The sequence below is a fragment of the Carex rostrata genome, chromosome 24, assembly GCF_964058835.1.
Source record: "Carex rostrata chromosome 24, lpCarRost1.2, whole genome shotgun sequence".
In the NCBI taxonomy this organism is placed as follows: Eukaryota; Viridiplantae; Streptophyta; class Magnoliopsida; order Poales; family Cyperaceae; genus Carex; species Carex rostrata.
In genome coordinates this window covers 3,418,890-3,430,599 of record NC_135941.1, presented here as the reverse complement: position 1 = coordinate 3,430,599, position 11,710 = coordinate 3,418,890, and the positions used below count along the sequence as shown (strand labels likewise).

Genomic DNA, 11,710 nt, shown 5'->3' with positions numbered 1-11,710 from the left:
GGGTTTAGGAGTAACCTACTCAAGTGTTGACCATAAAGTTGAAGTCAAGTGATGTTATTACATGAATTGAAAAATATCAATTCCTTCAAATTGTACTTCAAAGAATTCAGTGAAGTCAAGTGATGTTATTACATGAATTGAAAAATATCAATTCCTTCAAATTGTACTTCAAAGAATTCAGTGAAGTCAAGTGATGAATTCTAGATTTTTTGGCTATTTAATTGAGTTAATTCAACTATGTCCTCGGTTTGCTGGCTTTTATTTTCAAACTTCAAGTAGAAGCTCTCATAACCAAATCAATTTCAATTCTAATGGAATTGAAGAATAAGTCCTTAAGGCTATTCATAACATCAATTGACCGGTGTGTCGGCTATAAATCTCAAATTGTAATATTATAGTGATCAATTGAAACTGCTTGATTTGATTTACGTATTGAAATATTATGTAATACCAAAATAGCACCAGTTTACTATTTGTTTAGAGGAATAAAAACTATTAGTTTTAACAGTTCAGGCCGCTTAATAAGAATATTTGTTTTTTCCGTATGGAAAAACTAGTGAATTTTTTTTTTCCGAAAATATATTGTAAAATTTGATTTACTATAATTTATAATATTTGAAAGGGGAGGTAGCACAATTGGCTAAGAAGATGTCCTAGAGTTGTTATACCCAAAGGTCGAGAGTTCGATTCCCCCTCACGAACCTTGGTAGTTACTACCAAGTTTTCAAAAAAAAAAAAAATTTATAATATCTAGATTTAATATAAAATACCGTCAAGTCGTCATTCGTCAACTTCCTCAGGATTGACTTGATTGTCAAGAGTCCAACGGTGGTCCAGATTGACTTCTAAGCTGCTTGTCTAATAACGTGTTCAAAAGGCAAATTATTGTTTTTTTTATTATTTTATTTTATTTTAAGATTTTAAATCAGTTACAAAATATTAGGATATCAGAATGAAATAGGAAACCCAAGTCTATACCGTATTACAGAAATAAACATGACAGATGTCGAAAACAATGTTATAATTTTCCATTGAATTGGGCGTTGCGCTAAAACAAAAGAACAAAAGTAAGGCTGAACACAGTGCTTAGCATATTGTATATATCATCGTATTGTCGCGTACAATCCAAAATGAATACAAAATAACCTCAATTTTAATAGAATTTTACAACTTTCCCATATCTCCATTTCTATCAACCAACTTTATCCGGAAATTCAAAATCCTCGATAAAACCATTCTACATGGCACGAGAAGTCACAGAACAGAGATAAAGACTACAAAAATAACTAACATGTAGTGTCATGTAGCATATTTTCACAATTACCTCAAACTTAACTCATATTCATAGAAGCCAATCTAATATAACTACAAAACTTAAGAAACTTTTCTAACCCAAAATAAGCCCCATTTCTTTATTACTACCAATGGCAACAAGGAAATTATCCAGCAGAGTGGCAATGATAATATAACAAAGACTGGATAAAAGGCAATTTCCTTGGACCTAGCATATAATGCCGACTAATTTTTTTTTTTTTTGTAAAACCAATATGTTGAGCGGAATTCATGACAAAACCTGTGTAAGAAATTCAAACTCATCCCAATTTCCACTGCAACTTTTACGCCCAAATTCAAACCTACAACTCTACAAAAGGACTTCACCTAACACCATCATCTAACCATGTCAGGGGAAAAGCTAATAACAGTGTTACCAGGCTACAATTCATAGAAAACTAATGTACAAATCGACCTCCGAAGAGTCCCAATCAATGGCAATGATGAAAAAACAAACCTGTACATGAGAAAGACAAGATGGCCTTGCGCCTAGGGTTTACAGCTGCACTCATAAAAGGGTATGCTGCCCAAGAGCTCCAAGCAAGTGTCATTCCAACAACAACTATTTTAAGGATAACATTGTCTTTGAGCATGCAAATAACAGTACATATGTCAAACGGGAAGAGGCAATAACCAAGCAGACTCAAGCTTTGGAAGAATATTATGTGACCTCCCTACAAGTAATCATATAAAAAGATAATTCATACTTGTTGCCAGAAAAAACTGGTAAAGGACATTACCTAACTGGTACAACTAAGATTTTTGTATTTTTTTAATCATGTAATCCTATTTTACCAGAAGGCAGAAATTCTTTTAAAAAAATGTTCGAGGATGTATGTTTCAAAACAAATTAACCAAAAAACTAAACAGAAAGATAAAGAAGGAAAAGGAGGTGAGAAGAGGAAATACCAGGAGAAGAACATTTAGAGCGAGAATAACAGCTCCAGTACTAAGCACCACAAAAGCAACCACAAATACTTCAGACTAAAACAAACAAAAAACAGAAACATAATACATGTCGATTAAGTATATATGTATCACTCGGTGCCCAACTTTAAGAATACATCAGTGGCAAAAATCAGCATTCGGTCAACCCAAACCATTAATTGAACCAATTGCTTAACAATAGTTCAATTGACACAAAAAGGTAGAACTTGCACAATTCAGCCTAAAGTTGTCAAGAAGCTTGATAATCATATCCACAGCTCGTACACTGCCATGCCATTTAATGAACTTCAACTACTCTGAATGCCTATTCAATTTCACCCTTCTTGATTATGCAGCCCATTCATAAGAGTCCTATAGGTGACGACATCAGGGTCATACCCTTTGGATATCATGACATCTAGAAAATTCAATGCCTTGTCAATTTCACCATTCTTGCACAGCCCATCTATAAGAGAGCTGTAGGTCATGACATTAGGCTCATGCCCTTTGGAAATCATGACATCTACAAAATTCATTGCCTTCTCAATTTCACAATTCTTGCACAATCCTTTTATAAGAGTGTTGTAGGTCACGACATTAGGCTCATGCCCTTTGGAAATCATGACATCTACAAAATCAATTGCCTTCTCATTTTCACCCATCTTGCACAGCCCATTTATAAGAGTGGTATAGGTGATGACATCAGCCTCATGCCCTTTGGAAATCATCACATCTACAAAATCCATTGCCTTTTCAATTTCACCTTTCTTGCACATCCCATCTATAAGAGTGTTGTAGGTCACGACATCAGGCTCATGCTCTTTAGAAATCATGACATCTACAAAATCCATTGCTTTATCAATTTCACCATTCTTGCACAACCCTTTTATAAGAGTGTTGTAGGTCACGACATTAGGCTCACTCCCTTTGGAAAACATGACATCTATAAAATCAATTGCTTTCTCAATTTCACCCATCTTGCACAGCCCATCTATAAGAGTGGTATAGGTGATGACATCAGGCTCATGCCCTTTGGAAATCATCACATCTACAAAATCCATTGCCTTTTCAATTTCACCTTTCTTGCACAGCCCATCTATGAGAGTGCTATAGGTCACGACATCAGGCTCAAGCCCTTTGGAAATCATGACATCTACAAAATCCTTTGCCTTCTCAATTTCACCATTTTTGCACAGCCCTTTTATAAGAGTATTGTAGGTCATAACTACAGGCTCAATCCCTTTGGAAATCATGACATCTACAAAATCCATTGCCTTCTCAATTTCACCTTTCTTGCACAGCCCATCTATAAGGGTGTTGTAGGTCACGACATCAGGCTCATGCCCTTTAGAAATCATGACATCTACAAAATCCATTGCCTTATCAATTTCACCATTCTTGCACAACCCTTTTATAAGAGTGTTGTAGGTCACGACATTAGCCTCACTCCCTTTGGAAATCATGACATCTACAAAATCAATTGCCTTCTCAATTTCACCCATCTTGCACAGCCCATCTATAAGAGTGGTATAGGTGATGACATCAGGCTCATGCCCTTTGGAAATCATCACATCTACAAAATCCATTGCCTTTTCAATATCACCTTTCTTGCACATCCCATCTATAAGAGTGCTATAGGTCACGACATCAGGCTCAAGCCCTTTGGAAATCATGACATCTACAAAATCCATTGCCTTCTCAATTTCACCATTCTTGCACAGCCCTTTTATAAGAGTATTGTAGGTCACAACATTAGGTTCAATCCCTTTGGAAATCATGACATCTACAAAATCCATTGCCTTCTCAATTTCACCTTTCTTGCACAGCCCATCTATAAGAGTGCTGAAGGTCACGACATCAAGCTCATGCCCTTTGGAAATCATGACATCTACAAAATCCATTGCCTTCTCAATTTCACCTTTCTTGCACAGCCCATCTATAAGAGTGTTGTAAGTCACAACATTAGGCTCATGCCATTTGGAAATCATGACATCTAGAAAATCTAATGCCTTATCAGTTTCACCATTCTCGCACAACCCTTTTATAAGAGTGGTATAGGTGATGACATCAGGGTCATACCCTTCGGAAATCATGACATTAACAATATCCATTGCTTTGTCAATTTCACCTTTCTTGCACAGCCCATTTATAAGAATGCTATACGATACTACATTGGGTATACATCCTAACTTACACATTTTGTAGAGCACTATAGTAGCGGCCTCATCAGTTCGTTTCTCCCAACAGAGGCCTTTGAGTATAGGACTGAAGATCATGGCATTAGCTCTGCGACCCTCTTTGAGAAACCGTCCCAAAAAACCAAATATTAGGTTGAGCTGATTCATTCTTGCACAATAGTCCATCAAGATCTCATAGGTATATCCATTAGGACTGATTTCTTCGGCTTGGTTTAAGCGGGTGAAGAGAGAAAAGACGGTGGGGTGAGGGTTGCTTGCGATTTTGATGTAGTCCTTGAGGTATTGATTGATTTGACGGAGGTTCTTGACAGCCAACAGCTGTTCAAACTGGTGAAACGCTTCTTGGTCAGAAATGACATCCGCCTTCCAGCGCCACCTTTTCTCCTCCTTGTCCTGCTTACCCTTCCAACGCGGCTGACGCCATGGATTTGGTCTGTCGGGTTGAGACTGGGGGAACGCATAGCAGACAAAGCAGAGGCCTCGGCGAGAAGCACCTGGGGATTGGGATTGGGGAGCTGAAGGTGAAGGTGAAAAGAAGGGGGTAAGAGATAAGGTTGACGCCATTTGATTCTTGTTTGGTTTGGTTACAGTATCCTTTTTCGCTTCGCTTCGCTTCCAGGTGCAAGCGTTCAACTACTGCCTTAGCAAGTAGGGGGAATTTCGTGTATACCCCTCAAAAACGTTGAAATTACGTATTTCTCCCTCTAAAATTCATAATATCATATTTACCCTTCTAAACTTTGAAAATTGACATATTTACCCTTTGCAATTTTAATATATATCAAATATACCTAAAATTTGAATTAATCATGTTTAATATTTTAAAAAGTATAATTAATCACATAACTCAGTTTCTAACCTCTCTTTTGTCATGTTTGAACTCTATTTTTATGTTTGACTCATGTTTTCTTTCGTCGTCTCTTTGTTGCTTCGCTTGTTCTTTTTCTTTTTGTTCTATTTCCATTGTTCTTCTCTGTTTTCACTTTGGGTCTCATCAACAGAGTATGAGAGCTTGCAAAATAGTATGATTGGCTTTAGCGTACTATTTGGTTCATGTAGCATAGTGTATGGAAGGTATTAATGAAGGTAGGTAGCAATGTCATGTATAGAAAGGTTTTGAGAAGAAGATAGTAAAGGAGAAGAGTAGAGAAAGGTGAGGGTTGATAGTCCCGGTTTCATAGAGCAGGGAAGGAATGGTCGGACATTTCAGCGAACAGGTGGTATGCATTCCTCTCAATCGACCTGGTGAATTTCAAAGGCAACGATTTCAGCAGGCTTGCTTCTCCGGGTTTCTAGCATGAAAATGTCACGTGAATTTTCACCCAAGGCACGTACAGTTTTAGCGTCAAAGAAATCGTAATATTAATTAAGTGATTAATTAATCATATTCTATAGAAGATTAACATAATTAAGCTGGGTTTTAAGTAAATTGGGTATATTTGTGAGTTTTGTAAGTTTAGAAGGGTAAATATGATATTATGAATTTTAGAGGGGGGAATACGTAATTTCAACATTTTTGAAGGGTATACACGAAATTCCCCCTAGCAAGTAATACAGAGAGAAATGTAACCGAGAATACGGACTCATTGACTTGAAATGACAAGGGAGTGCCAGTGCCCCCACTGACTCTTGAGCGAGGGAAATAAAATTGAAGGGCACTGAAATTGCGATAAAACAAAATGAGAAATCAGAAAATCAACAAAATATCTATTTTCAACGCCGTATCATCACGAGGGTAACTTAATTTCTTTTTCAATAATTTGTCTCAAAAAAAAAAAAAAAATTTCCATAACGATCCAAAATATCTATTTCCTCCAACAGGTCAGGAGGCCCAAAATAGATTCAGACATTAGGCATCAAAACGGGTCGATTTACTAAGCAAAGTAGTCTTTCATTGCTCCGAGATTTTCATTAATACACCTTATTGATAAGATTTCGAAAACTGTTTAGACAGCATATTTATTTTGCGGTTTTAGACCGAATTATCGCAGATTAATTCTCCAGTATTGGAATTCTAGAACTGAGAAATAAATTTCCGATTTTAAGTTTTTTAATTAAATAAAAATGTTATAATTTATTTATTTTTTGTATTGAAGTATTAGAATTATTTTATATATTTCTTTGAAAATAGATAAAATACTATATGATTTCATTTATTAGAAAGACTGCGACAAATAACTTGGATTAACATTTTTCAGGCCAGATTTTTATGGTTGTAAGAAAAATTAAAATATTCCTTTGTGTTATTGAAAAAAAAAATGTCTTGAATGTGAGTTATTGATCTTGGTTCAAAAGTCACTTATAGGTAAATACAAAAAATATTGTTATCATTCAATTTTTGAAAAAAAAAATGTGAGAAAATGTTTTCCAATGAAAATTTTGTCAAAACTGTTATGTCAAAGAATTTTTTATCATTTCGAAAATAGAAGGATTACAATATTTTATATATTTATCTAGAAGTGACTTTTGAACAGAAATCAATAACTCCAATTCAAAACATTTTTATTTTTTCAATAATACACGAAAACATATTTTAATTTTTCTTACCGCCATAAAAAATCTGTTCTGAGAAATGATGATCATTAAATAATTGTTTGAAATGCATCAAAATCTGGGCCGAAATAAAGTTTCTGTTTATTGGTTTTGTAAAGCTTGAATATGTGCGTACTCGTATCATGTTATCATTGAATAGATATCGGGGGTTTTTTGTTGCTGGGCCGATCTCTATCATTTCATCCTCATACAAATTATTGACGCTGGCCCATTTAAAAGTAGCTGATTATACTTTCAGGCCGAAAAGAAACTCGCCAATATAAACCTTAAAAATAAAAATAAAACTCGCAAATAGCTGAAAAAAAATCTCCATTTATAATGACTTAAGCCAAGATATTTTTATCAAATGCACCAAAGATCATGTAAACTAACTCAAATTTTTAGTTTAGGTCGGACAGTTCGATCTTCTTTGGCATAAAAAATGGCCCGTGCACATTACCACCGGATTGGTCTGAATTTGATCGGACGTCCCGATCTAAATACAAATTTTGAGTTACTTTAGGGTTCTGAACCGCTATTCACACAAAACACGCCAAAATGGAATTGGTGTAGGTTTAATGTCCATCAGATCTAATTTGATTCCAATGAGCAGCATTCACCGTGGACTCCATGAAAGGCAGATTTAACAGTGTGGCAATTTAACTAATCAAATCTAAACATATTTGATTTTATTCGATTCTTAAACCCGTTAACCACTAAAAATCCCAATGCCCAATTCCTCGCCTCATCTCTCTCGCTCTTTCCCAATTCCCACGCAGGTGGGGTCTCCTCTCTCCCTTCACGAGTGACTGACAGTGCAAGAGTGACAATCAATTTGGGGCGAGTGTTAATTATTGGACGAGATAGGTTGGAGATGACACGTGCTAACTTTGCCAATTGGTGTTCACAGTACCCATAGAGGTGCTATCGGGTCGGGTCCGGATACTATTATATTTGGACCCGTACCCTAAAAGTGTTCGGGTCCAAATTTTGATCCATATACTTATTTGTTTCAAATCGAGTCGAGTCTGAATCCGGATACCTATCTACCCGTAGATATTTCGGGTCCAGTGTTTCGGTTCCGGGTAGATAGATATTCATAACTTATTTGTAGATTATCGGGTCCGATTCTAATACGGGGCGGTTCCGAATCCGTAGCGGGTATATGTCACAAAAAAAATCAGAAGGATGGAGAGAAAATAACTTTTGAAAATAAAAATATTGAAGAAGAGATATAATTTTTTGAAAGTAAAACATTGGAGATGAGGATTTCCTTTTCTATGGTTTAAAAAATCTATGAATGAAATACTAATAATTTGTAGAAATGACATATCAACAAGAGCAATAAATTTTCATTATTAATTAATGTGGCTATTATGGAAGGAATAAATTTGGCATTCATCCGTGTGTATAAACATAGCGAATATATTAATATGCAAAGTTGTATTTTTTATATATTAATAGTAATTAATATATGTTTCATCGGATATTTATACGGGTATCGGGTCAGGTTCGATTATGGGTCGGATAATTAAATGAAATCCATATCCTACCCATTAGAGTATCAGTTTCGGTTCGGATCCAGATCAGATATTAAATTATTAATTTTGTAACCGTACCCATAATTTAACCGGTTATATTTTTTAAACCATACCCTATCCAAATTAATCGGATCCGGGTCAGTTTCGGATCGGATCCGGGTAATCGGGCAAAAGTAGCACCTCTAAGTACCCATTTGGAGCAATTTCGGGTACTTAATATAAACTTCATTTTTTCTATCTTCTTTTTTTTTTTTGATGTTTGATTGTGAGTGTTTGAATTGAACTCCCAATTTGGTTCTAGCTTTGAAACTGTGAGAATTGTAATTACAATACTCATTTATGATGCTTCACTGTGAGCACTTGCTCACGGCACCTACTTGAACTCAGCAAAAGAGGAACAATTTTGGTCCCCCAACTTTAATACTAGAAATGGAAGTTCATATATAATTTTTTATCCAAATATTATGGATTATAATTTTATTTATAATTAAAGTGGTGATAAAAATTATAACACTATATTTTTCACTTTATTTTTTATCAAATGTATCTCAGTGCAACACACAAGTACTTCTCTGACAACAAATGAGAAATATGACTCAAATGTTCAGACTGACACAAAAACATTCCTTAATCAAATCATGCTAGAGGTATTTGACTAATATGTTAATTTTGTTTCTTCGTGAGTGTTGATAGTGCAAGAGCTTCAAAATGAGGTGGTAGCAGCAGCGGGGCGTGTGACTCAGGCTGCCGGCTCTCTTTCGTGCACCATGCAACTCAGTCCGAGAGGTGATAGTTCACCGTGCTTTGCCACATCGATGCCTACACTGTCTGGGTTGTTGTCTTCCATGATTCCATTCCAAATCCAATCAATCGTTTCCAATTCCGTTGTATGCTTAAAACCTTAACATCTCCTTTTCAATCACTGATAATTGATTTCAAGTTTAATACCAATCATTATCCCATAGTTTTTATGAATTATTTTAAAAAATTGGAGGGAGAGAGAAAAGAGATTATTAATCATGCATTTTCATCAGTAGTTGTCATGAGTTGGGTGGCTTTTTTAGTAATTTTTTTTTATAACCTTATCAAGCCTGTTAAACTAAAATTTATCTTTCTGTATTTTTTTTTAAAGCACTTGCCTCTGTAAGTGCTCAAAAGTAATGGTGAAACTTGCAAAATGAGATGTCTCATGTATACCCTCCTAAACATGGAATATCTGCATTTGTTTCTATACTCTGTAGTTCCTTTACCACAAATTGTCTCTGTTTTCTGACATACATGGACAGAAGCTGGGAGGAATATAGTTTATTTTTGGGTGCCTTTTGAATGAATATGTAGAGATTTAGGATTTTGGTTCTAATACAACAATTTTTGGATCACAAGTAATTTTGTATAGCATGTGCATGCATGTTCATAAATTAGTCTCTAGGTTTTGCTGGCATAGATATATGCATTTGTGTCTTTTATTTTTACTTGTGTTAAAAGTTTTCTGATTATTGATCCGAAGATATCATCTTGACTATTAATTACACTTGTGGAGGTTCAACAGAGCTTCTATTGCACCTTCGGTTGCATTCTAATGTTAATTTGTCTGGTCACAGGTTGAGGCACCTATGGATCCTACAAAGGAGCTGGCTCGATTGATATCTAAGAGGAAATGTAAGGAGGCATTTAACGCAACGCTGCAATTGACTGACGTTCTTGGTTATGCTCCCAGATAAGAAGAATCTTAATCAACTGATGATATGCTGATATGACTGTCATGCCTAACAGCTAACCTATGACATGGCCAATGGTACTGCACAAAATGCCACATTGATGACAGATGTGGCCGTCATGATCAATCCAAGTGACCCGATAATAACAGTGCACTCGATCAGGTATACAAGATAGTCTCTAATCATTGAGCTGCCTCGGCCCCTTATGCTGCCAATATTAAGCTTGTTATCTATGTAATCAATTCAATTCTTGTGGGCTTTAAATGATTGTCCAATTTCTATGTTTTGGATTTTGTCGAAACTTCCTTAAAAAATTCATGTGTCTAGAGGTCAGCAATTGTTTTGTCTATGAATGTTGTACATATTGCTCTCTTTTCAATATATGTTGATGAAATTTAGTTATATGTAAATTTACAAGTCAATGTTATCACCGGTTTTACTAATGTACCAATGTTATTACTTTTTGTGTTAGTGTACCAATGTATTTTGCAAATGCATCAATTTCAATGTTATCACTTTCATTTTTTTAGATATGTTGTCATTTGTTAGTTGTATAACAAATCAAAGAAATTGTATTAGAATAATGTGAACATTAAAGATGATAAACAATTCTTGTATTTTTTTTTATAAAATTGATATTATGTACTGCAGAACAACTTCTTGATAAACTACTGAAAGTTTGAAACAACTTGTAATCAATTCTGAAATCATATTATTACTGAGAGAATTAACTTGCTAAGCATTATTTTTAACATAATTTGAAATAAAATATTTCAACAGTATTTCCTTTTCATCAGGGCAACAACATTCAATAGACATCAATCATCATTTAACTAGGAACACTCAAAATAGTTTAACCTTTCAACATGAGATGGGATCATGTACAACTTGAGAATGTTATACATTTGGTAAATTTTATCTAAAGACCAAAAAGTTTAATATAATTACAAAGAAATAAGAACCAAAAAGCATACCAAAGGGTAGTAAAGGAAAAAAATATACAGGAGGGGTTTTTGTTTCACTGAAACAAGATTAGGCCCGTACTTCAAAACAAAGGGAGGCCTCAACCCTTTTTCAAATGAAAAAAATGATGGTTCCAGTTAGCTGTGAATTCAAACAAATTATAAAGCCAACTCTTCATAAAATTAACAGAATTGTAAACTCAGCATTTGATAGGAGTTGTAAATTGTACCAACAGTGGTACAATACTAGTGATGGTACCGTACCAACAGTAATGTTGAGTTTGATAATCATATCTACAGTATTGTAAGAAAGATGGATGTAACACCCCTGATCATAATACAATCACAGAGTGATAAAATTTAACAACAACAAAACTATTCAAATCAAATTTCACTACTTTATAAAATTGGATACAAAAATGGTGAAATAGCCAAGTTTAGGTGGAACTCTTACAATTACTCAATAATTCGCTCCATTGACTTCACAGTTACATTCTTTA

At 34.9% G+C, this 11,710-nt stretch overlaps 2 protein-coding genes across 3 annotated transcripts; both read right to left on the bottom strand.

Annotated features, from left to right (window-relative positions):
- Positions 1 to 1,079: 1,079 nt before the first annotated feature.
- LOC144575434 (uncharacterized) lies at positions 1,080 to 5,050 on the bottom strand. Of its 2 annotated transcripts, XM_078325583.1 has the most exons (3): positions 2,242 to 5,050; positions 1,569 to 2,006; positions 1,080 to 1,518 (listed from the first exon to the last, which is right to left on the bottom strand). In XM_078325583.1, the coding sequence occupies exon 1, from the start codon at positions 5,019 to 5,021 to the stop codon at positions 2,595 to 2,597; it is 2,427 nt and encodes an 808-aa protein (XP_078181709.1). In that variant the 5' UTR covers positions 5,022 to 5,050; the 3' UTR covers positions 1,080 to 1,518; positions 1,569 to 2,006; positions 2,242 to 2,594. The 2 variants fall into 2 exon arrangements, with proteins under 2 accessions (XP_078181709.1, XP_078181708.1); XM_078325582.1 differs by having other exon boundaries at positions 1,080 to 2,006.
- LOC144575274 (protein YIP4b-like) lies at positions 1,656 to 2,435 on the bottom strand. The gene is made up of 4 exons (XM_078325368.1): positions 2,397 to 2,435; positions 2,242 to 2,316; positions 1,790 to 2,006; positions 1,656 to 1,693 (listed from the first exon to the last, which is right to left on the bottom strand). The coding sequence occupies exons 1-4, from the start codon at positions 2,433 to 2,435 to the stop codon at positions 1,656 to 1,658; spliced, it is 369 nt and encodes a 122-aa protein (XP_078181494.1).
- Positions 5,051 to 11,710: the final 6,660 nt, after the last annotated feature.

Coding starts and splice junctions, on each gene's coding strand:
- LOC144575274 (XM_078325368.1), bottom strand. CDS start 2,435: ATGGTTTGGGTTGACCGAATGCTGATTTTTGCCACTGAT. Junction 2,317..2,396: donor TGCTGATTTTTGCCACTGAT/GTATTCTTAAAG, acceptor TGTTTGTTTTAG/TCTGAAGTATTTGTGGTTGC. Junction 1,694..1,789: donor CTTGTCTTTCTCATGTACAG/GTTTGTTTTTTC, acceptor CACTGTTATTAG/CTTTTCCCCTGACATGGTTA.
- LOC144575434 (XM_078325582.1), bottom strand. CDS start 5,021: ATGGCGTCAACCTTATCTCTTACCCCCTTCTTTTCACCTTCACCTTCA.